Source organism: Phocoena sinus, chromosome 13, assembly GCF_008692025.1.
Source record: "Phocoena sinus isolate mPhoSin1 chromosome 13, mPhoSin1.pri, whole genome shotgun sequence".
NCBI classification, from domain to species: Eukaryota; Metazoa; Chordata; class Mammalia; order Artiodactyla; family Phocoenidae; genus Phocoena; species Phocoena sinus.
This window is the reverse complement of record NC_045775.1, coordinates 62,683,916-62,709,764: the sequence shown is the minus strand read 5'-3', so window position 1 is coordinate 62,709,764 and position 25,849 is coordinate 62,683,916. Positions and strand designations below refer to the sequence as shown.

Below are 25,849 nucleotides of genomic sequence, written 5' to 3'. Positions count from 1 at the left end.
CGAAAGGAAAGTGCTGGCTGCTATAGGAATATGTAGTGGATTTTGCGGAAGCAGGGCGAGGATTGGCAAATGCAATATTTAGGCTGAGACCAGAAAGAGTCAGCATCAGGCTAAGATGAAAAAGTTAAGGTCTTTTGGGTCAATGGCGCGGCAAGCGCCCAGCATGCGCCAGGAACTGAGTTGGAGAGCAAAGGACGAGGGGCAGGGTGGCGACGGAAGGAACTGCATGAAGATTCTGCAGTGCAATTCTTTGTACAAAGTTTTCCGGGATTACCCTACTGTCTGGAGTCCTTGCCCATCTGGTGCAAGGGTCGGACCCACTTCAGTAGGACTCTTCTGGGCTGCAGCTCCAGGAGCGACGCCCACCGCAGCAACTCAAACTTCTAGGGGCAGGTAACCAGCGAGGGGTCGCTCGATGGCCCCCTATCGAGACCTTAAGAGTCGTACACGCACACTCCTCCCGGACTGCCGACGCCTGCAAAATTAGCGGCGGGAACCGAGACCCGGTCTGAGTCGGTGCAACTCTCCGCAGTCTAGGGTTGTCAAGCTCCGTGACAAGAAAAACTACACTCCCCACAACCCCTTGCGCCTCCGGCTTGCTGCGGTTGCTTACGGCCAATCGGGAGAGGCAGCTGTGGCGGGGGCCGAGGAGGGACATTTTAAAAGGGCCGGAGATTGCGGGCGTCAGTGGCCATGGCGGATACAGCGACTACAGCATCGGCGGCGGCGGCTAGTGCCGCTAACGCCTCGACCGATGCACCGCCTTTCCAGCTGGGCAAACCCCGCTTCCAGCAGGTGAGGACCGGGCTGTGGCTTGAGGGTCGGTGGGGAGCATAGGGAGGGCGAGCAAACTCCTCTCCAAAATCCTCTTTAGCCCTAGGGTCTCCGACCCGCGGCCACCAGGGAGCCTGCAGCTACTGCCTGGGGGAACCTCGGCCACAGTCGCCTTTTTCCCATTGGTCAGCGGGGTGGGCGAGGGCTCCCACCTTGGCTCCCTATTGGCCATCGGCGCCGTCACTCCCCATCCGCCCGTGCCCTCCCGTCCTTCCCGCCCGAGGCTCTCTGTGATTGGCCACTGCCCGCCGCGGCCCGGGATCCGAGCTCCCGGGTCTGAGCCGCTTCTGCAGGGTCTCTTGGGCAGGGCAGCCGTCCGCTTCAGGCGGAAAGTTCGAGTCCGGCCCTGGGTGAGAAGTTGGTGTGGCCGAGATGCCTTCTAACTTATTCCCCAGGTGGTGACCGACAGACATTCCTTTCCGAGCTGCCCGCGGAGCCTCTGGGCAGCATCCGTGCCCCCGCGGCCCCGCTCCCAGCCCTCCACCCCAATCAGGGTCCGCGGTGGGGATGGGTGAGGGCCGCGAGCCGAGGGGTACCCGCCGCCCCGGCGACCCCTCTCCCCTCCGGCGGGGGGATTCACTGACGTAGCGAGTCGGCCGGCTGGTGCCCTGCCGGAGATGGAGCGAGGACGTTCGGGGAGAGCCGGGGTGCGGAGGAAACGCTGTGTCATCCCAGGGGACCGCCGGCCGCTCGGAGGGTCCGCGTCCCCGGGAGCCTGCCCCAACCCCCTACCCCGCTGCGACCTCCACGGAGCGCTCTTCTCTGTCCGACCCGATATGGTTCTTCGGGGCACTGTGACAGTCGTCCTTTTCCTTCGGAACCCCAGACAGGGCGTCTCTAACTCGCCCTCGGCCCAGGAGACGGGGATAGGGTCCGCAGCCGGGACGTGCGGCCCGGGCTGGAGGCTGGGAAGGGCCGTTCCCACGCCGCATTCCCGGGTCCCCGCTGCCTCCAGCGATGAGGAAATGGACTTGGTTAGGAAAAGGGGCAAAGAGACTCAGCTGAAGTGAACCAGGCTTGCCGGGGGTGGGGGGCAGTGGAGGCGGACGGAAAGAAGTTTGCAGGAAGAAAGGAAATTGTACAAAGGTCGGTGCAGTGGTTGATTGGTTGGTTGTTTTCATGATGGTGGGAGAGGGACTCGTTCCAGCAAAGTGGTGCACTGAGCTTTGCTGATATTAAGGAGTTGCGCTTATGAGCCTTTTGAGAAAATGTCCCCACTGTTTTTAAACAGGACTTTAATTCCTTTAAAAAATAAACCATCTCAGCATGTAGGTATCTGAGGCGAGACTGGTGTCATCCTGTCAGTGCAGGGTGCCACCTGGAACTGCCTGTCAGGGGTTCCTCTGCCTGGACTTGAGTGACACTTCATTAGCTGACCCCCTTCTCCGCCCTCCACACACATTCTGTTGTACTAGTCCTTCAAGACTCAGGCCGGCCTCCTCCCCTAAACACTTCCTCCCTTCTTCCCCTTACCCCCTGGTGGGCCCAGGTCTCAGACTCCCTCCTGCCTGCCTCTTTGGCCACCCCAAGTGGGATCCTCAAAGGTCAGCCTTTACAACAGTCTGCCCTGTGGTTCTCTGTGTGATTACTTGGTCTCCTCGACACTTGTGAACACCTTTTGAGAGGAGGGGCTGATCTTGCCCTTCCCTTGTCTCCATCCTACCCTGAGGTGGGGCTTGGCACATAGTAATGTGCTGAGTAAAGATTTGTGGGTTCATTTTTTCCCAGTACCTGTCCTGGGACATTCAGTCACACAACAGATATTTGAGAACCTCCTAGTGGCTTTAATGACTGAGCCCTTTGCTGTGATCACCGCTGGAGCCATAAATGCACATTTGAGGCTACTGTTCAGGCAGCCATTGCTGGTACCTCTTTTTGGCACCACTCCTGAGGGCAGCTAGTGTTTGTTGTATTTGCTTTTGAAGCACCTCTCCCCAAGCATAGTGACCTGCATAAAGCACAGTGAGTGTGATATTCATTCATGTTAAGGAACTTCCCTTTCCTCCAGATCTGCTCCTCCACACGATTCCCTGGTTGTGCAAGCAGCCCAACCTGCCGCCCAGGATGACTCTCAAGAACTGGGAGTCACCTGTATGCTTGCCTTCCTCTCCTTCACCCTCTAAATGCAACCAGAGGCCCAGGGTTCTCATCTCAGATAGCTCTCAAATCCACTTATCTCCACTGCTGGAATCCTAGACTGAGCCCCCATCATCTATCTCCTGAGCCACTGCAGAAGCCTCCTAACAGGGCTCCCTACTTGCTCTCTGGCCCCCTTCCAATCCCTTCCTTTTCCGCATGGCAGAGTCCCAACAATGCAGGTCTGATCAGGTGACGCCCCACCCTCTCGCCCAACACATATGTTCTTAACACCTTCCAGTGGCTTCCCCTGCTTCTGAGATAAAGACCTCTGTTTGGAAGGCCCCAAAGGCCTGCATAGCCCACCCCTGCCGGCCTCTTCTTGCTCCAGTGGAAACCCCACGCATCCCCTTGAATCCTGCCTCCCACCACACTGGCTACTTTCAGCCCCTTGAACCCTGAATGGTTCATAATCCAGGGCTCAGTCCCAGAGCCCAATCCAGGGACACCACTCTCAACCCCCAACCAGTATCACTGCTTTCTGCAAGACTAGGCAGGATCTTTCCTTACTCCCTGGAGTCCCCCCAGAACCCTTCTTCCTTTCATTCCTCAAGGATCCCTCTGTGAAGAGGGTAGGGGGAGGAGGGCCACTGAGCAGTGTCAGAGGGTGGAGAAAGATAGCTTGCCTCGATGGGCTTTGGTCTGTTACCGTCTTTCTCCCCATAAGATGATAATGCTAGCCAAGCATCGTTCTAACCTTTTTGTGCATTGACCTATTTGATTTTCATAACGACCGTGTGAGACAGGTACAGTTATCCCATGTATTATAGGTGAGAAGACCGGCACACAAACAGATTCAGTTACTTCCTAGGCAGTCTGGCTCCAGAGTCTACGTTTGTCTGTTTATTGTCAACTTTTTTTATTATGCAGGCTTTCAAACACGCAAAAGTGGAGGCAATTGACAATGAACTCCTGTGCACCCGTCACTCAGTTTCAACAGTTGCCAGTGTGAGGCCCACCTCATTTCACCTATATGCCCCCACCCCAACCAATGAATTATTTTAAAGCAAAGCCCATTATTTCATTGTATGTGCTGTAGGTATCTCTCAAAAGTAAAGACTTTTTTGGTTAGCTTTTCTAAATAAACTTTAAATTTTTTGAAATAATTTTGTGTGTACAGAAGTCAAGTAGCAGAATTCCTGTATAACCTTCACCCAAGTTTCCCCTAATGTCATCATCTCAGATTACCACGGTACATTTGTTAGAACTAAGAAACCAACATTGGAACATTACTATTAACTACACTCCAGACTTTGTTGGATTTCACTATCTTTTACACTAATGTTATCTTTCTGTTCCAGGATCCCACATTCCATTTGGTCGTCATGTTTCCTCAGTCTCCCCTCGGATCTATGACAGTTTCTCAGACTTACGTTGTGTTTGATGACCTTGACAGTTCTGAGAAGTACTGGTCAGATATTTTATAGAAGGTCCCTCAACTTGGGTTTGTCTAGTGTCTTTCTCATGGTTAGATGGTTATGGGTTTTAGGGGGAGAATGTCACAGAGGTGAAGTGCCTTCTTTTTCACATGGTATCAGAGGGTTTTTTGATTAGTTTTAACATAACCATCATACCACTAACACACCTAAAATAATTATTTCTTAATATCATCAAACCAGTCATTATTTGTCTTAGTCTGTTTGGGGTGCTGTAACCAAATACCACAGATTGGGTAGCATATAAACAACAGAAATTTGTTTTTCACAGTTCTCGAAGCTGGAAGTCCAAGATCAAGGCACTGACAGATCCACTGTCTGATGAGAGTCAGCTTTCTTTTTCATAGATAACATCTTCTAGCTGTAATCTCCCATGGCAGAAGGGAGGAGGGATCTTTCCGGGGTCTCTTTTTATAAGGGCACTAGTCCTAATCATTAGGGTAACCTCATCACTTCCCAAAGACCCCAATTCCTAAAACAGTCACCTTGGAGGTTAGGATTTCAACATATGACTTTGGGGGTGGGGTGGGGACAAGCATTCAGTCCATTGCACTATTCACATTTCCCTGATTGTCACATCATTTTAAAAATAATTGATTTGTTTCATTCAGGATCCCACAAGGCCCACACATCATATTTGACTGATAGGTTCCTTTCATCTCTTCTGATCTATTGGTTCTTCCCTCTTTCTTTCTTTCTATTTGTTGAAGAAACTGCGTTGTTTGTCCTGTACAATTTCCCTATTCTGAATGTGACTGAAGGTATCTCTGTGGTATAAGTTAAGATGTTCCTCTGTCCCCTGTTGTTCCTGTAAACTTCAAGTCCATACTTTTTTTTTTTTTTTTTTTTTTGCGGTATGCGGGCCTCTCACTGTTGTGGCCTCTCCCGTTGCGGAGCACAGGCTCCGGACGTGCAGGCTCAGCGGCCACGGCTCACGGGCCCAGCCGCTCCGCGGCATGTGGGATCCTCCTGGACCAGGGCACAAACCCGCGTCCCCTGCATTGGCGGGCGGACTCTCCCACTTCGCCACCAGGGAAGCCCTTAAGTCCATACTTTTAACCACTGCCCCATATTGCCAGGTGAAGGGAAGATGGCAGGAGTGCCTGGGGGAGCTCTGTGAACTGACTGCTCCCTTTCCTCCTCCTTTTCTGCTCATTTCCTTTCCTGAACCCACTCTTTTCTTCCTTCAGTCCTGACATCGTTTTTGGCAATTTGGGGCCCCAGGACAGGAAAGAAACACACATGATTCTTCCCATTTGTGATTCAGTCTATCCAGAAATAAGTTTGCTTTATTTATTTATTTTTTAAACTTCCTTGTTTCTTCTGAAGTCTCACTTATCTGCTATGACGACTGGGGGTATGGGTGTGCTGTGTGTGTCCTGGGTCCAAAATCCACCAAGGCCTACGGTAGCAGAGCAGGTGGGTTGCATAGGGCTCCCTCTGGGGTCCAGGGAGCTTGTGGGCAGGAAAACGCACTCTTCACTTCAAGATGGAGAGGTTTGTGTGGGCTGAGAGTCAGGAGGCAATGGGGAAGCTTCTCATATAGTTTGCCTGAAATAAGTTCTAAAGTGAAAATGCCTGGCAGGTAGTTATACATTTACGTTCTATAGGCTAGAGAGTGACTGTTTCCCAGGGTTGGTCCTGCGGCTTGTTTGTGCTGTGCACACGGTCAACACCTTCCAGTCCAGTGGCTCTCAACCCCTGCTGCACAGTAATCACCTGGGCAGGTTTCTAAACAGACACCGATGCCTGGAGCCCACACCAGGCCAATAGCATTCGAATCCCTGGGTGTACAGCCTGGATTTTAGAAAACCCAGGTGATTCAGTGTGTAGCCTGGTTGAACACTACTGAGCTGGTCCAGCCTTTCCGCCTTTGGGCTGCAGGTTCAGTGATTTAGAGGTCTGGGTGCAGGCGGGCTGTTAGTTTCTTCTCAGGCCTTTGCCCACAGCTGCTGCTCCCGAGGCAGCTCTCTGGCTCTGCTCTCCCGGGCCAGGCCCTAGAGTTAGGAAGGCAGCAGGCCTCGAGCCCCTGCTGAGAATTAGCTGACTCACCTTTCTTGTGAAGGGAAACGGAAGGAATTACTTGGCTGACTCATTTTTCCAGTGAAGCAAAAGGGAAGGAAAGGGGCTTCCCTGGTGGCGCAGTGGTTGAGAGTGCCGCCTGCCGATGCAGGGGACACGGGTTCGTGCCCCGGTCCGGGAAGATCCCCACATGCCGCGGAGCAGCTGGGCCGGTGAGCCATGGCCGCTGGGCCTGCGCGTCCGGAGCCTGTGCTCCGCAACGGGAGAGGCCAAAGCAGTGAGAGGCCCGCGTACCGCAATAAATAAATAAATAAATAAACTTTAAAAAAAAAGGAAGGAAAGACATCCACTGATTATCTGATGGGGTAAAAGTGGGGTCTGAATTTTGGAGGGCAAAAAAAAGTCATACATATTAAACTATTGAGAAAGTAATAAAAACTAATTAGGCCGAGAAGGTAGAAACCTTCCCTGCTGTGTCCTGCATCAGGCTGGGAGGACAGACACATAAAGGCAGCTATAAAGAAGAGTGCTTCTGACTAGGGCCTGCTCAGCCCTGAGGTATCCCAGCCACCTCCTTCTTTGGGGAGCCACTCTTTCATACTCACTGAGAAATCACATTCTCCAAGGTCATAGATTGCCAGAAACTTTGCTGTTTAAAATGTATCAGTAGTGTCGACTTAGAAAAAAACAAACACAACGTTGATTCTTTTGTTCTAGTTCTGTGAAAAATGCCACTGGTAGTTTGATAGGGATTACATTGAATCTGTAGATTGCTTTGGGTAGTAGAGTCATTTTCACAGTGTTGATTCTTCCAATCCAAGAACATGGTATATCTCTCCATATATTTGTATCATCTTTAATTTCTTTCATCAGTGTCTTATAATTTTCTGCATACAGGTCTTTTGTCTCCTTAGGTAGGTTTATTCCTAGATATTTTATTCTTTTTGTTGCAGTGGTAAATGGGAGTGTTTTTCTTAATTTCACTTTCAGATTTTCATCATTAGTGTATAGGAATGCCAGAGATTTCTGTGCATTAATTTTGTATCCTGCTACTTTACCAAATTCATTGATTAGCTCTAGTAGTTTTCTGGTAACATCTTTAGGATTCTCTATGTAGAGTATCATGTCATCTGCAAACAGTGACAGCTTTATTTCTTTTCCGATTTGGATTCCTTTTATTTCCTTTTCTTCTCTGATTGCTGTGGCTAAAACTTCCAAAACTATGAGACACAGACCTACTAGAGAATGGACTTGAGGATATGGGGAGGGGGAAGGGTAAGCTGTGACAAAGTGAGAGAGTGGCATAGACATATATACACTACCAAACGTAAAATAGATAGCTAGTGGGAAGCGGCCGCATAGCACGGGGAGATCAGCTCCGTGCTTTGTGACCACCTAGAGGGGTGGGATAGGGAGGGTGGGAGGGAGGGAGACACAAGAGGGAAGAGATATGGGAACATATGTTTATGTATAACTGATTCACTTTGTTATAAAGCAGAAACTAACACACCATTGTAAAGCAATTATACTCCAATAAAGATGTAAAAGACAAAAACAAAAACAAACAAAAGCCCCCCACAAAAACACAGAACATAAGAACTGTGAGTTGAGTTTATTTAGTGTCTTACTGAGGACTATAGTCTGGAAGACACCCTCTCACAGAGCTCTGAGAAACTGCTCTGAAGAGGTAAAGGGGGAGGTCAGCATGTATATGATTTTGGCGAAGGGTACTTGTAATCAAGCACACATCTCAGGAGAAGGTTGCTGCCACGCATGAGGAACAGATATCTCAGTTAATGGTTTTAGTGCTTTTCTAAGTATGGGAAGATGCAAGAATCCATGTTCATAAAAGATTTGTCCTGAAAATATTTAACTCTGAAGGCCTGTTCTGCCAATTTTCCCAGAGCACAGAGAGCCTCCTTCCTGATCTCTGCCCTGAACTCTGCCCTGAACTCCTTTCAGGGTGTCTTGAAGGTTAGAGACTGCAGTGGCTAATGGCTCAATCCTTGTAGAACCAGGTGACATTAGGAATGACACATCCCCCTTTTGATTGGTGGGCCTATGGCACTTTGACTCAGAGAATCAACGCAAGTGCAGAGCTTCAAATAAGGAGCTTTAACTTTATAGTTTTCAAAAAAAAAAAAACAACCCTATGTCTACTTCTCAGTCCAGACCTATGTGGACCCCCTTCCCCACAGCCCTGTTTGCTTCCAGCCTGTTAATGTACTGCTTCATTTAAATTTTACTCTACCTTTCCCCAGAATTCTGCACTAACTCAATTTTTTCCCTTTGTTTGACAAAATGCCTTATAGTTCCTCTACTTTGTGGCCTCCCTCATTGCAGTGAGTCAGTAAGCCTGACTTTTTCCCAGGGTCGTGGGGGAGGTTAGTCTGATTGGGTTAGGACATGTATGCCTAGCATTTCCAACTCAGAACCCCTTTCTTGAATCTCAGGCCTATATGTTTAAGTGTTTGTTGAGAGGTTACATCTGGAAGGCCCTTTAAGTATCACAAGTTTACGTGGCCAATCCAGAACTGTTATCTTCTTCTCCACTAAATCAGTATGCTTCTTGCTTTCCTTATCCTGGTTAATAAGCATTAGTGTCTGACTAGAGATCTAGGCATTACCATGACTGTGTTATTCCTCATTCCCCTAGTCAGTTAACCTTGCTCTACTCCCAGGACCTAGCACAGTCTTAGGCACACAGTAGGTCTTCAATAGCTATTTGGTGAATGACTGAAAAAACCACAGGGGCCTGGTGTAGTTTCTGACCCGAGCCTGCATACCTTTGAGCTCTTGCTGATACCCTTCTCTGCTAGGTAAACTCATCCATCCACTCATCCCAGCTCCTCTGGGAAGCTTCCTGACTCACTAGGGAGGAATAAACTGTGTTTCCTGTGCCCATAATGATGCCTCATTTAGGCAGGGATCACAGTGTTGGTTTTTTTTGTTTGTTTGTTAGTTTTTTTAGAAGATGTTGAGGGTAGGAGTTTATTAATTAATTAATTTATTTTTGCTGTGTTGCATCTTCGTTTCTGTGCGAGGGCTTTCTCTAGTTGTGGCAAGCGGGGGCCATTCTTCATCGCGGTGTGCGGGCCTCACTATGGCGGCCTCTCTTGTTGCGGAGCACAGGCTCCAGACGCGCAGGCTCAGTAGTTGTGGCTCACGGGCCTAGTTGCTCCGCGGCATGTGGGATCCTCCCAGACCAGGGCTCGAACCCGTGTCCCCTGCATTGGCAGGCAGATTCTCAACCACTGCGCCACCAGGGAAGCCCTAGGGATCACAGTGTTTTATAGTTATCTGTTTACTTGTTTGTCTCTCTTGATGGTCTCGGCTCCTTGCGGGCTTGTTCGTCGTGGTGTTCCCTCAGCTAGTTCAGTATGGGTTTGTAGGTATCAATGGAGCAGAATGTTTTACTTAGGACTCTCTCCCAGTGGCAGTGGTGGAGAGTAATACGAGAGGGCTAGCAGGGCCGGGACAGTATGAAGGCAGTGACAGACCACAGGGCAAGTCCGAGGCTGGATGTTTGCACTGGATCATCTTCAAGAAGCTGCTTCCCTCAGGCCGTTCTCCTTCAGGCCCTCACCTCTGCCCCTGCTGATCCTCTTCCCTCCTTGGGCTGCTAACTGCCATACTCTTGTCCCTTTCAAATCCTACCCTCCCTTCAAAGCTCAGCTGGGCCTCCATCACTCCAGGAAGCCTCCAGGGCATTGGCTGTTCACCGGCCCACTCATTCATTCCTGTGGCCAGTGTGTTTGTGGAGCCTCTTCTAGGTGTGTAACACAAGACCAGGAGCCAAGGAAGATAATACAGAAAGAATATCCAATAGCCCACATCCTTCAGGAGCTTATAATCGAGTAATAGACCAGTTTGTATTTTAATTTAAATATATATTTAAAAAATAGAATATTATTTATATTATACATAATACTGATTTTTTTTTCATTTTAGAAGCAATATAAAAGATATGGAAATAAAAATCCTATTACAGAGAGGCGACCTCTGTTAACATTTTAATATATTTTCATCTAGCTTTTTAAATAATATGATTTTGAAATCCTAATTTTGAAACAGTTTCAGTCTTACAGAAAAGTTGCAAGAAGAATACAGAGAAATTCCATATACCCTTTGCTTAGATCCACTAGTTTTTAACATTTTGTCACATTTCCTTTATTATTCTTTGTCTACAGATGATCATAAAGTCCAGAAACATAGCAAATATACATGTTACCAAGAACATCTTCAATCTGTAAACAGAATAATAATGCCTACATTTCCAGATTTTATTACCACCCTGTATATTTACACGTTATTTATTTTAATATTTATTTATTTTGGCTGCACTGAGTCTTAGTTGCAGCACGTGGAATCTTTAGTTGCGGCATGTGGACTTCTTAGTTGTGACGTGCATGTGGGAACTAGTTCCCCGACCAGGGATCGAACCTGGGCCCCCTGCATTGGGAGCGCAGAGTCTTATCCACTGGACCACCAGGGAAGTTCCTATACATGTTATTTTTTCTCAACCATTTGAAAGTAGATTATATTCATTTATCCCTTAATACTTCAGTGTATCCTTAAGAACAAGGACATTCTCTTACATCTCTTAGTCTGTTTGGGCTGTTATAATAAAAATACCATAGACTGGGTGCCTTATAAACAACAGAAATTAATTTCTCCCAGTTCTGAAGTCTGGGAAGTCCATGACTAAGGCACTGGCAGATTCAGTATCTGGTGAGGGCGTGATTCCTGGTCATAGACAGCTCACTGTGCTCTTACTTGGTGGAAGGGGCAAAGGATTTCTCTGGAGTCAATATAACAGCATTAATGCCATTCATGAGGGCTCCCAAAGGCCTCATCTCCAAATACCATCACCTAGGGACTTAGGATTTAACATATGAGTTTTTTTTTTAAGGGAACTTTATTTTTATTTATTTATTTTTGGCTGCATTGGGTCTTCGTTGCTGTGCAGGCTTTTCTCTAGTTGCAGCTAGCGGGCGCTACTCTTCATTGCGGTGCGTGAGCTTTTCATTGCTGTGGCTTTTCTTGTTGAGGAACACGGGCTCTAGGCATGTGGGCTTCAGTAGTTGTGGCACAAGAGCTCAGTAGTTGTGGCTCACGGGCTCTAGAGTGCAGGCTCAGTAGTTGTGGTACACAGGCTTTGTTGCTCCAAGGCATGTGGGATCTTCCTGGACCAGGGCTCAAACCCATGTCCCCTGCCTTGGCAGGTGGATTTTTAACCACTGTGCCACCAGGGAAGCCCTAACATATGAATTTTGAGGGGACGCTAATATTCAGTCTGTAGCAATAACCACAGTACAGTTATTCAGGAAATTTAATTTGAGTACACTACTTTTATTAATCTATAATCCTATTCCAATTTCGTCAGTTTTCTCAGCAATGTCCTTGAGCGCATTTCCCCCTCTAGTCCAGGATTCAGTCGAAAATCATGCATTGCATTCAGTTGTCTTGTCTCTTTAGCTTCCTTTAATGTGGGGGCAGTTCTTTAGTCTTTCTTTGTCTTTACGACATTGACATATTTGGTGGACAAGGCCAGTTATTTTATGGAATGCTCCTCAGTTTGGGTTTGTCTGATGTTTTCACACGATTAGGCTCAGTCCCTTCAGAATACTATGTGAGCACTATTGGGAACCTCTCAGAGGCACACAACGTCTATGTGCCTCTTGCTGGTCCTCTGAACATGCCCCATCATTTCGGGGTGTGGCACTTCATTACTTTCTAGCACAACAATATGTGCCAGTCTCATCGTGTACCTTCCCTGCCCCAACCCTGGAATCAGCCACTTCTCTAAGGAACCCTGGTTTATTCTAGTGGATGTCATCCCGTCTCTTTGCTATCCATTTAATATCCATCTAGCTCTATTTATCTCCTGTCTATTAGGTTGGAATCATGCATTTTACATGCATTTCACAAATCATAAGCAGTTTTGCATGTCATAAACATTGTCTGAAAACATGATTTTAAAGGGCTGTGTAGTGTTCGATCATGTACACGGATCGTCATTTTAACAATCTGCCTTTATAAATAATGCAGCAGTGAGTGTCCTCAGCATATACCCCTGACCACACCTCTGAACGTCTCTGATTGAGCATCATGTATAAATCGGGAAATAGCTTAGGCCATTTGAGTTATAAGAGGTTAGAGAAGCAACTGTTTTAGTTAGGAATGGTGTGGAAGCTTGATGCGTCTGTGAAAGGCTGGGGGTGGAAAGGCTGCTCCGTGCAGGGGGTGCCATGGTGAGCAGAGAGATGGAGGTGGCATGGGGCCTGGTGTGTGCGGGGGACCTTTTGGTGACCCGGGTCCTTCTGTGGTCTTTATTGGGAAGCGGAAGGAGCGGAAATCGGCTGCAGGGTCTGGTGCCCCAGTGAGAAGGGAAAAGAGTGTGGAGGCTTCTTCCTCCACCGAGCGGAGGATGAGCCTGGAGAGCTGTGGGGCTCCAGGGAGGATTTGGGACACAGCCTGAGTGTAGTGAGGCATGAACCCCCGGCGTTTGCAGCTTTCCCCTTTGTCCCCTAGCTCGGTGCCCTCTCTCCTCCCCTTGAGCTTGGCTTTGCCAAGCTGGCCCTGTCCTGAGGGCAGAAGGCCCAGCAGCAGTGTTGCTTGGTTTCTTTTCATTGTGCTCTAATGCCTGTGGCCTGTTTAGCACAAAGCCCTCCTTTTCCAAGGCCCCTGCTCTGGGGCAAGGATAGGGGAGCTGGCCCCTTGTCCTGGGCCTCACAGCAGCAATGGGGCTATGGGGGAAGGAAGGCCTGAGGGCTGCGAGCTGGGCACCACTGTGTTTGAGTTCCACCTGTGGGGAGCTTTCCCTGGGGGGCAGTGCCTGTGCTGGACTTTGGGGAGGGACCCTACCTCACTCGAAGGTCCTAAGTAAAGCAGAGAGGCTGTGCTGGGCAGGAGAGACTGGGAGAGGGCTGGGCACCTCCCCTCCAGTCTGCATGCTCAGTGGTGCCTGGGAGCTGCTGAAAGGCTTGGCGTAGATCTCAGGGCATTGGGAGCAGAATGGGAGGCACGTGGAAGAGACATTGGGACAGTCACTGAGTGTCTTAATGGTTTTTCTGAGTTGACTTTAGAAAACCCTCAGACCTGGGAAAGCTGCCCTCAGGTCACTGAGAAGCAAGGCCTCATTGGTGTTCCTGACCTGCTTGGGGAGTCCTGGGGACTGTGGGACACTGGCAGTAAGGATGAGCTGTGGGTAGTGTTCCCCATTGTCTGGAGGACGGAGTACAGAAACTCATCCAGTCTCCTCTCCCACCCCTTCTCCAGACATCCTTCTACGGTCGCTTCAGGCACTTCTTGGACATCATCGACCCTCGCACACTCTTTGTCACTGAGGTGAGTCATGGCTGTCACTCTCGATGGAGACCCCTTGGCCTTTATACCTTGTGACTTTGGAAGGTCCATAGGTCATCTGTGTGTTTGCCTTATACACATTATCTCATTTCATCTGAATCTCACCACATTCCTTCAAGGTAGATATATGTCATTATTATTATTTCAAACTTCAATAAAATTATTACCAAGTACATGGATTATATTACAAAAGTTCATGCAGTTCAGATGCATTTAAGTAGAACAGAAAAGGATCCTTCATACCCTCTCCCTACACAGTTCCCTCCTCGGATAGGTAAGGATGAGTATAAGGTATAGTTTACCTTTTATGTGTGAACCATCCTATGAGTTTTGACAAACATATTGAGTCGTGTCCACACCATGATGAAGATGTAGAACGCATCTGTCACCCTAGCACATTCCTCATGCCCGTTTATAATCCATCTCCCACACCCCATGCTGAGCCCCTGGCAACCATTCATCTGTTTTCTGTCCCTGCTGTTTTGCTGTTTCTAGAATGTCATATAAGTGAAATCCTACAGTATGTAGTCTTGTGTGTCTGGCTTCTTTCCCTTAGCGTGGTGCTTTTGAGATTCATCTATGTTGTTGCATGTATCAGTACTTCATCCCTCCTGACCACTGAGCAGCATTCCATTGAGAGGAGGTTCCAGAATTTGTTTATCCATCCACTTGCTGATGAACACCTGGGCTGCTCCCATTTTCTGATTAGTATCAATAAAGTTGCTCTGAGCATTCTTTGTGTGGACGTATGCTTTCATTTCTCTTGTGTGAATAACTAGGACTCGGATTGCTGGCTCATACGGTAAGTGTGGTAAGTAAATGTTTAACTCCGTAGGAAACTGCCAAACTGTCATTTAAAAATTGCTGTACATTTTACATTCTCATCTACAGTGTTCTAGTTGCTCCACCAGTCCTTGATACTATCAAATTTAAACGTATTGTCAGATTTATTTGAGCCATCCCAAGAAGTGTGTCTTTATATCCTTTGTATTGTATTTACAGATGTGTACAGGAATGCATACACATGTAAAGCAGCACATATTTATTAAGCATTTTCTGTGAGCAAGGCAGTGTCCTAAGCACTTTACATGTAGAAGCGCGTCAGATTAACTCAAAGCAACCCTATGAGGTAGATTCTATTCTAAGTTCCATTTTACAGATGAGGAAACAGACAGACAGAAGTTAAGTCTCATGCACATGGTGCTGGCCAGTGATGGAGCCAGGGTATGAACGCAGGTATGCTTGTCTCCAGAACCCTTTGTGTTCCTGTTCAGGTAACTCAAGTTTAGGGAACCCCCCCCCTAAGATCACTCAGCTGGAAGAAGGCCCACATACCCTGAGGCAAGTCATTGAGCCTCTGAGTTATAGCCCCCTGAGTAGACAGCACTTCTCTGCTCATCTTCTCTGTGCTGGGCATTGGCTTGCTTCAACTCTTGGAGGGAAAAAAAGCACACGGCCTGCTAGGTACCTGGACCTAGAACCATTCCCATTGTTCCTGGGAGAGCAGCCCAGTAATAGGCAATGTGGGAATTACCCTGATACGTGATTTCCTCCTGTATCTCAGGAAGGATGAAGGACTCAAGTATTTAACTGGCTGACCTTACCTCTGGATGTACTGCCTCTTAAGGGCAAGGCTGTTGTACTTCTGGGCCCTGTCTAGATTCTCCTAAGGAGTAATCAAAGTGATTCCATAAAAATTTGGAAGAGCACCCAACTAGAGAAACTACTTACCTAGCCTAGGTTATGTGTCTTTCTTGAAAGCTCCCAAACGGTGCACAGCTAGAGTTGCAACACAAATCCCGACATAAATGCCAGCTGCTTGATGGAGGAGGCAGTAAAGGCCAGTGCTTATTAAGGGTGGACTTCGAGGCATGTTGAGAGATGGTGGAGGGAGCCTTGGGAGGTCCGGAGGTTCTTCAGGGCTCCCCTGATTAACAGAAGCAGGCAGGGACTTTGGGGATGGATGGGCAGCTGCAGAGCAGCACGCCGCCTGCGCTGTTCACAGGCACCTCTCCAGTCCACCCTCCTCTCATTCCCAGACCATTTCATTTTACTGCTCTCTTCCTGTACCACATTTTTATCTTCAACTCTTGCATTTTGAAAGGTCCCAGCATTCTTGTATATCACTAAACCATCTTTTCCCTATTTCCCCATCGGTAAATTTTAAAATCTCATACATTTTTTTTTTTTTTTTACTATTAATTGAAATGTCAAGGAAACTTAACTATTTACTGACTAGGAAATAACCAGTGCAACAGAAATTTTAGAATAGTTTTCAAATTTCACATGTTTCTTCCCCTTATCAAAGATTCTGATAGGCTTCCTGGAAAGAACTAGACCTCTCCCTCCTGCATCCCAGCTGGGAACTGTTTCCAATACTACTTGCTGGCCTTTTGGAAATTTTCTGCCCACAGAAGATCTTCTAGGCCCTAAAAAATCTGGAAGGGCCATGAGTGGGCCCTTCATGCCCTCCCTGGTTCTAGTCGAGGCAGGTTGCTTAGCAAAGCCACTTGCATGGAAACAATGAGAAATTAGAGGCACCAAGAGGAAAGAATCTCTTACCTGAGCCCCTCCCCCCAAAACTATGGTGCTACCAGGAGGGCCAGTTCCCCCTTCTGCTGGGCTCAGTCCACAGACCATGGCTTATGTCTTCAAAGCACTGTTTCTCTCCCAGGGCCCTTGGCTGGTGTCCTGGGAGGGAGCGTGGGGTGGTGGCTGCCCAGGGGGAGGAGATCTAGACAGGCCTGTTCATCTGTGAGGATGGGAGGAGAGTGGAGAAGGTGAGGAGGTGGCTCTGGAAGCCAGAGTGTCCTGAGGTGGAAAGATCCTGGGCAGCTTGAGCCTTCAGGTGACCCGGTTCTGAGGGGCATTAGTTGAGTCAATGGATAGACTCATCTTGAGAGAGTTTTGCAGCTACTTGTTTGCAATTTATAACAGGCCAAGCTTTAAAAAGATTCCAACCCTTGTATGTGTAATGAGGTGGAGCAAGTTTTATTCACCATAATTTCTCTTAGGAAGAAGGCTGTCATTGTTCTAAGAATGTCTTGAGCAAGGCTTCAGAAAGGGGGGAGGTTGGCCTGCTTGACAGAGGAGGAAGAATTGTGCTTTTTGATCCTCCCAAAGAGAGGAGAGAGAAGGAACAAGAGGGAAAAACAGTGGGAAGGAGAGCGAGTAACCACGATGAACTGGAAGGCTAGTGTCTGTGGGCCCTTTTGAGATTGTTCATACATGCTTGTGAAAGTTGCTGTCCGCTCCACCATCATTCCTGTGATATTGTCATAAAATCTGCCTGGTTCCTAAAGTCCAGCAAGAGTAAATTCTTTGGAGGGATCTTGAGGGGCTGTGGGTCTACTGCCAGGGTGCCGTGTGTGCAGGATTGGGCCTGAGGAAGGAAACCACCGGGACCTGGCAGAAGCCCTAGCTTTGTCCTTCCACATAGGTCATGGAATTAGATTTAGATCCCTAAGGGCAAGGCTATACCAGCTGACATCTAAGTTACTTTAAATTATGAACTGAAGATGAAAGGGGTTTGCTATTCTGAATTCAATAATTATTTGAGAGAATGAATGGTTGGCAGATTATCATTCTGAAGGGCATAGAAAACCAACTGAAACAGTGTTAATAACACCAACTCATTATTAGTACTCGTGTAGTAATCTGAAACTATTTTGGGTGTATTGTAGGACAGAATAAATCGTTATACTGATGTTGGGAACCAGGGTTCTCACCATGGGAGTAGGGAGATACAAATATGGAGTAGGGGAAAAGACAAAAACTATGTGATGTTGTATTTGAATTGGAGGTATCAATATGAACTTATGATTTACACACACACACACACACACACACACACACACTTACATTTATATTTCTCAACTTCCTGGCTCTGTTCACTGAAAGGTCCAGGATACCCCAGTAACAATGAACACACTTAGCACTCAGATCTTGGTTTCTAAATACCATTACTTACAAAAAGGACCCAGGGCTTCTTGGAGAGATGGCCAAATCCACACCCAAGGCAAAGAGACTTGCTGCAGAAAGTAAGAAATTGTTCATAGGCTGATGGAGACACAGGAACAGGAAGTGGCTGCATCCCACTAGCCACATTTGGGACAATTCGAACATTAAGAAAAAGAAAAACAATGGATTATAATACATTGAATAATAATAATAAGAATCCATGAGGTCCATAGTAAAACTAAAACTGTGAAAGAGGAAGCCTCATATTCACAGAAGAATGTCAGCTAATAAAATTAGAAGGGAATAAACATTGGGTAATCCTCAACAAAATAACTGATTTTGACAAGGATCATTAATGGATGCTATTTTCATAGAGTAAAAGTTGTTGGGAAACAGGATATTCTTATGCTTTCAGGTAAGTATCACCTCCAAATATTATTTAGCAATTACTAAGGGGAAAAAGGTACCTTTACAAGTGGAGAGCTTGGAGGACACCCCTTTAACCAGGTTACGAGGCAGCATCACTAACCATGAAAACAGCTGATATGGTGGGCCTCTTGATGTGATGTGGGTAGTAATCTCTAAATATTAAAGTCTAAAGAAGAAAATAAAAACTGCTCATCATCTCACCTGCAAGAAATAATCACAATTAACATTCTGGTATATGTATATGTACAAAATTAGGATGGTTTGTATAATGTGTATATAGTATAGATAATATATGTATCTATATCTCACTCTATCTCTGTACAGACAGTCCCCAACTTAAGATGGACTTTATGATGGTATGAAAGCGATACACATTCAGTAGAAATCATACTTCGAATTGTGAATTTTGATCATATCCTGGGCTAGTGGGTACAATACTCTCTCATGTTGTTGGGCCATGGAAGCCACAGGTCCCAGTCAGCCACGTGATCACGAGGCGAAAACCACCGATACACTTAGAACCATTCTGTACCCACACAACCATTGTTTTTCACTTTTATTACAGTATTCAATGAATTGCATGAGATAGTCAACATTTCATTATAAAATAGCCTCTGTGTCAGATGATTTTTCCCAACTGTAGGCTAATGTAGTGTTCTGAGCATGTGTAAGGTAGGCCAGGCTAAGCTATGATGTTCGGTGGGCTAGATGTATTAAATGCTTTTCAACTTCAGATATGATATTTTCGGGAATTCCCTGGTGGTCCAGTGGTTAGGACTCCGTGCTTCCACTGCAGGGGGCACAGGTTCGAGATGATATTTTCACTTATAGTGGATTTCTCGGGATGAACCCCATCATGAGTCAGGGAAGATCTGTGTGTGTATTATGTATATATATGTATACATACATAAATATATATATATTTAAAATCATATGTGATATAGGTATACATGATACATATTGTCTTTTTCCATGTAGCATATCATGAGCATTTTTCCTTGTCATCAAATGTTGTTTCAAAATGTGTTTAATAACTGTATAGTAATCCATCATGTGGCTGTTCTCTAACTTAATCATTTTCTCAATTGACCATTTTGGGTAGTTTCAAGTCTTTTGCCATCATAAATAATATGCAATAAATATCCTTTGTACGTAAATCTCCTCATATTTCTCTTTACTTCCTTTGGATAAATTCCTGAAAGTAGAATTTCTGAATGAAAGGCATTTTAAGGCTTTTGATATATATTACCAAATTGCCGTGTAAATTGTACCAACCTGTACCAAGATTATATCAGTTTATGCTCTCAGTAGCAGTAAGTAAGGGATGTCCCACTTAAATGCATTCTAGACAGCATCAGATAGTCTAATTTTAAAAATTTTAATGGAATTTTTAATTTAAAAATTTCCAAATGTCAGTACCCTTATACACTTCAGGTTTTTGCCCATCTGTATCCGTTTTTGGCATACTTATTACATTGAACACAGACTTTTTATTTGCTTTTATCATCAGTTTCCAGGCCTTTATAATTTTGGGAAATCATGTCTTATAGTATAAATAACCATCCCTGTTAGACTTTTAGGTCTAACAGGTAGGTTGTTTCCTACCATTTTTGCTTTCCTGCAAAAAATAGTCTCTGGCAAATCATTTTTCATTTCTGCTAAATTTAATTTTTAGAAAAAAATTCCCAAGAGTAGGGTATCCAGGCTGGAGACCATGATTGTTTTTATAGTTCTTGGGGTAGCTGGACAGATTTATTTTCTAAAGGTCTGTACCACCTGTCACGCTGCCAGAATTATATGGGTTTACCTCACATCGGTGTCCTGAAGGTGATCAGAGGTCTGCCACAGGGAAACAGAGCTCTCCCCATGTGTCCCTGGTTTCCCCTTCCCTTGGGCCTCCCAGAGGGTAGCTCATGGTTGGCGTGAGCCAAGAACAAATCTCAGCACAGATAACCCCGTGGGTCCCCGGACCGCTGGGAGGGAAGATGAGAGAAGGGCTTGAGACTCTGCCTGCACAGAAATTATTAGCTTTGGCCCCCAAATCCCACTGCTTGGGAGCCACAAAGAAATGGTTTAAGCTGTGGTTGCAGACAAGGTAAGCACGCGCGGCCCTGCCCTTGTCAGGTGCAAGACTGGCCCAGGTGAGAGCAATCAAATACTCAGTGATCAGGGCAGGACGGGAGGTAATCTGCAGGCCCCGCCCCCCCGACCCCAATGCCAATTCATTCTCCCCTGACCATTGACACTCCCCTTCCTTCCTTCCTCCTTCCCTCCCCCACCCTTTTTTTTTTTTAAAGTTCTGCAAGCTTTGAGACTCCCAAACTTCTGACTGCTTGAGATGCCCATGTTTCAATTGCACCACTTTGGCTAAACATGCTCTGCAATTTCTCTGTGTGCAATTTCTCCTTCCCTTTCTTATCTGGGGTGCCTGGCCCCAGTAGGCATCAGCTTTTCAGAATGCAGGCGTTGCTGTGGTTTCTCTGGGAGACCACCCCTCTCAGTTACCGACTGTCATGAGGACAGGAGGCTCTTCTGTGTTCATGTCTCATAGAAATGGCCCAGAGCTGGGATTGAGGGGACTTGGTGTTCCTAGGTGCCACCCACCCACTCTGTGACCCTGGGTGCCAAAATGCCCTTCCCGCTCGGGCCCCAAATGTCTCAGAGAAAGGAATGCCTACGTGGTTCTGTAATATTCACACACAGGGGTATTCTCACTCACATCCTGTGTGAACTGGGCATGCATGGCCTCTTGGAATCCCAGGATTCTGTAAAACCAGCATCATCATTGAGGGACTCTGGCCTGCTGCTTTGGAACCTGGATCCCTAACCCTGACCATACCCTTCACTTCTCCCCCCCAGCAGTCTCAGTCATTCATTTTTGTTAAATGCTCATTATGTGTGGCCCTGTGTTGGCGATGGGCTGGGGTAGGTGTGTCCTGCAGTTCTGCAAAGATACCTAAAACCAGTCCCTTGCTCCCTGCACCTTGCAGTCTCTGACAGATAACATGCGCACATGCTGGTAAGTGGTCGGGGACCTCAGAGAGGTACAAACCAAATGCTCTCTGGCTGTTCAGAGGATGGAGAGAACATTTCTGGAAGATTCCTGGAGAAGGTGGCCCTGAGCCTTGAAGGATGGTTGGGGATGGGGATGGGTGGTGGTGGGAACAGTGTGGGCAAGATCAGGAGGTGGGAACCTGCAGGTACCACCTGGGGAGTGGGTGGGTCCTTTATCAGAAGTGGGGGTGAAATGTTTCTGAGTGTTCCTCACATCCTGACCAGGTGCTGTCACTCCCATCCTATATTTTAACATATTAAATATTATAATAAATATTTAAATCATTTTGACATCCTCCCTAGACAAGCATGGATTATACTCAGTCTGCATTTAGCTTGGGCATGGGCTACAGGGTACCCCCTTCCCTCAAAAAAAGATTAGCTTTGCTTCTGATGACTGTCCTCATCTTTCTTTTTTGTGCCTTTCCTTCCTGTGTCCCACCATCCCCATTCCTGTCCGGTAGGGTCCCCTGCCTCTCTGCCACCACCCTAACACTCCATGCCTGCCCTTTTGCTTCCTTCTTCCCCTCAGGGCCTTGGGGCGGGACCTCTGTTCGAATTCTCTGCCCTGAAACAGACCTCCCAGGTGCCTGTTTCCTGAGGGAGTTTCCGGAGACCATGCCCCATCAAATACACGTGCTGTGACACTTTCTGGCAGTCTGGTGATGGAGTCTGGGAAGCAACATTGGGCCATCCCTCCCCCAGCCCAGGGCTCCAGAGAAGGGCCTGCAGCCTTGTCTCCAAGCCAGCTGGGCCCCTCACCATCTTTGCATTGAGGGCCTAGCTGCCTGTTTGTTCCTGGTTGAAAAGACCTCCTACGAAGTTCACCCTGCCATTGACCCCCAGCTTTCCCCATCCCTCTCAAGCATCACAATGCACTGGGGTGGGAGGAGGGTTTAAAGCAAACCTATCCCTCAAGTCTCCCTGAAAACCATCCCCTTCTCTGCTGTGAGGAGTCCAGCTCCCAGGACAGCCCGCCCTCAGGGACCTCTCAAGACAAGTGGCCTGGGGCCTTGCCTGTCCCACAGAGAGGCTAGGAGCCCCGACCCCTCAGCCTCTGACCTGGGGGGCCAAGCTGAGGCTTAGCAAGGCCCAGAGGCGGAAAAGCACGTTGTAGCTTTCCCCAGTCCTGCATTCGCAGACTTGTCCTGAGAAACTTTGGATTTGGTTCTTTCTCAGTGCATGCCAAGATCAGGGCTCTTTGGAACTTACTCCTGAGACAAGAGGCCTCCCTTTGATGACCATGTCAAATGAGATGGAATCTGGCCAGGTTCTTAGAGGAACTCAGGAAAATCCCTGGAGTGGGAAAATAATGAGAAAGCGGGGCCATTCACCATTCAGGGTGGAAAGTAGAGCATTCATTGTCGGGGCAGAGGCCGAGGCTGGGAGGAAGCAGGCTTGCGGTGGGGAGCTGGCCGCATCACTAGGAAGTTTTGGGGGGTTGCAGGGACAGCAATGGTCTGACTAAACTCTGGGCTCGAATACTAAACCGCTCACTTTCTGTGTGACCTTAAGCAAGTTAAAACCAACAATCAACATGAAAAACAGATGTATTAAGTCTAGAAGGAAAATCATCACTTTGCAAGTGGTATGTTTACAGGTGATTAAAAATTTTTTGTGTGCTTTCAATTTTTCTGCCATTTTCTCTAAACAGCATGGATTACTGGTATAACTGGCAAAACAAAAACAAAAAACACAAAGCTATCTGTACTTTGGAAACAAACAGATTCTGGGAAAGGACTCTGGAATTCAGGGATTGATATGCATATATTTGAAAGGGGAGAGGCAGTGCTTTCTAGCAGTCAGGCTACACCCAAGTGAGACAGTTTCCTGGCCCCCTGACAGCCCGGCTGGCTTGTCGGTACAGGAGGTGGCTGTTCATTTCCCATCCTATGTGACCACTGTCAGCCTGCTCAGCAAATGCCCCACGGGGTGCCCTCCCTGGGGCTGCATGCTGCCTTTAGGCCAGGGGCTTCTGTTGAGGTCTCTCTGTACTCCCGTCCTTAGCCAGGTTTGTCCCTTCGTCAAAGGGGAACACGGTGGCTTCCCTGGGTTTCTTCCCCCACGATGAGCATCCCTGTTGCCTGGGTTCCTCATCTGACCTTGACATAGGCTGCCTTCTCTCACTGTTGTCACTGTTTATTGTTGATTTTTTGAGGTATAACATACATACAGGAAAATGCTCAAATCTTAAGTGTATGGCTTAATGGATTTTGACATATGTTTATACCATGTAACCACCAGTCAGATCAAGACCTTGAACATTTCCATTATTCCAGAGGGTTCCCTCATGCCCTTTCCAAGTCAGTACCACCACCACCCCACCCTGCCCCAAGGTAACACTGTAATGACCTCTACCACCATAGGTGCATTTTGCCTGTTTTTGAATTTTATATATACATTATTTATTTATTTATTTATTTAGGCTGCTCTGGGTCTTAGTTGCGGCACGTGGGATCTTCATAGTGGCATGTTTAGTTGCGGCATGCAAGATCTTTAGTTGCGTTGAGGCATGCGTGTGGGATCTAGTTCACCAACCAGGGATCGAACCCTGGCCCCCTGCACTGGGAGCGTGGAGTCTTACCCACTGGACCACCAGGGAAGTCCCATGAATTTTATATATACTTTTCTGTGTTTGCCTTCTTTTGCTTATCATTATGTGTATCAGCCTTCTATTATTATGTAACAAATCAACCCAATATTTAGTGGCTTGAAACAACAAAAAGCAATTCTTTTGCTCACTGATCTTCGTTTGGGCGGGGCTTAGAGGGGATGGTTTGTCTCTGCTCCATGCAGCTTCGGCTAGGGCAGCTTGACTGGGGAAGGTCCATTTCAAGATGGCTCACTTTCATGGCAGGCAAGTTGGTGCTGACCATTAGCTGGTGGCTTAACTGGAGCCCCGGGCCCTCAGTTCTTATCCACATGGGTCTCTCAGTAGCCTGCTTGGGCTTCCTTACACTATGATGGCTGAGTTCCAAGAGAGTGAGCATCCCGAGAGAAAAAGGTGGAAGTGCAAGGCATTTTTAGCCTTGCATACCTAGCCTCAGAGGTCACATAGCCTCACCTTGGCTATACTCTATTTTTGAGGCAGTCATAAAGGCCTGCTCAGGATCAAGGGGAGGGGACATAGACTGTACCTCTGGATGAGGCATGTGGGAAAGTTCTAGAAGAACATGGGGGATGAGAGATATTGAGGTGCCAATCTGGGGAAGATTCATCCAAATTATAACATATTTGTAGTTTGCTTTTTAAAATGAGGTATAATATTTCATTGTGTGCATATACCACAGCTTACTTATCTAATCTATTACTGACATTTGAATTGTTTGCAGTTTGGGGCTGTTTGAAGAGTGTCACTAAGAATATTCTTATACAGGTCTTTTGGTGGATAAGGGCTGCCTTCTCTCACTGTTGCTGTCTCTTTAGCTTTTAAGATTTTAAAAATCATAACAATTCTATCCTTTTCTTTTTTTCTTTCCCCATCAGTTACTGTGGCCATATGTATTTTAGTATGTAAATCTCTGCTAGTGTTTTTTAAACGTTGGGAAGAAATTATATAAGTATTTCATAAATACGTTCTCTTTATAAAAACATTCAATATTACAATTAAGATTAAAGTTCCTCCCGACACCGCTTGCCAAGTTTGAGCCCTTTCCTCCTACCCCGAGGTAACCCCTGTCACCAGTTTGGTGGGTCTCCTTCTAGAGCATTTTTGATGCATCTTCTCACATAATACTCTCATAGGAAATATTATTTTCTATGTGTGTGTGTTTTGTTTGTTTGGTACAACGAACGGCATCATACAGCTCTGCAACTTGCTTTCTCACTTAAAAAGATATCTTGGAGATACGGCCATGTAGATCTCCTTTACTTTTAAACTGCTGAATAATGTTCCATAGTATTATGCCACTGCCATTTATCCATTTCCCTATGAAAGGATATTTAGGCTGTAGCCTTCTTTAATGTTTTGCGTGAGTCCCATGAACTGGAGGGCAGGCCTTGTACATTGTAAATATAGTCAGTGCTTGATCAGTACTGATGCACCCCTTCAAGGAGAGGGTTGCCGGAGCCTTGGATGTGTGTCCCTCAATGTCCCTTTTCTTTGCCTGCAGAGACGTCTCAGAGAGGCTGTGCAGCTGCTGGAAGACTACAAGCATGGGACCCTGCGTCCGGGGGTTACTAATGAGCAGGTAACTCTGCTAGAGGTGGGGAGGGAAGGGAAGGTGGCAAATTCACCACCACCCCCCTCCCTGCAGCCAGAACCACTTCTCTTCCCTTCAGAATCCACTTCTACTGCTGCTACATCCCTTGTGGACTTCTGGCTTTTTGGAAGGGATATTCAAGTCTCTCCTGTAACCTGGGTCTGGTAGGGAGGCTGATAAGGCTAGAGAGGCCTAAGGCAGTAGTTTGCTGGAGCTAATGTGTGCATCTTTTCCCAATTCCACATTCAGTGACATCATAGTGATGGCTTGAAATCATCCACAATAGGAGAATTTACACCATGGAAATTGGCAAATACTATAAATCAGGACTTTTTTCTCAAAGAATCAAGTATTAAACATTTACCAGCATACCACTACCCAAAAGTTCAGGTTGAGGGTGGGAAAGAT

General features: G+C 46.9%; 1 protein-coding gene across 10 annotated transcripts in view; it reads left to right on the top strand.

Moving 5' to 3' along the window:
* The first annotated feature begins 634 nt into the window (after positions 1–634).
* The window catches only part of SFXN5 (sideroflexin 5), a 117,186-nt gene continuing 91,971 nt past the window's right edge, over positions 635–25,849 (top strand). For 5 of the 10 annotated variants that reach the window (XR_004352736.1, XR_004352734.1, XR_004352735.1 and 2 more), the window contains exons 1-3: positions 645–795; positions 13,710–13,778; positions 25,352–25,429. Coding sequence is in view for 7 of the 10 variants with exons in the window: in XM_032652426.1 (XP_032508317.1) it covers positions 694–795; positions 13,710–13,778; positions 25,352–25,429 (249 nt within the window). In the remaining 3 variants the exon portion in view is untranslated. Of the gene's footprint in view, positions 796–13,709; positions 13,779–25,351; positions 25,430–25,849 lie in introns of all 10 variants that reach the window. The other 5 variants (XM_032652429.1, XM_032652428.1, XM_032652430.1 and 2 more) reach the window with 3 other exon arrangements.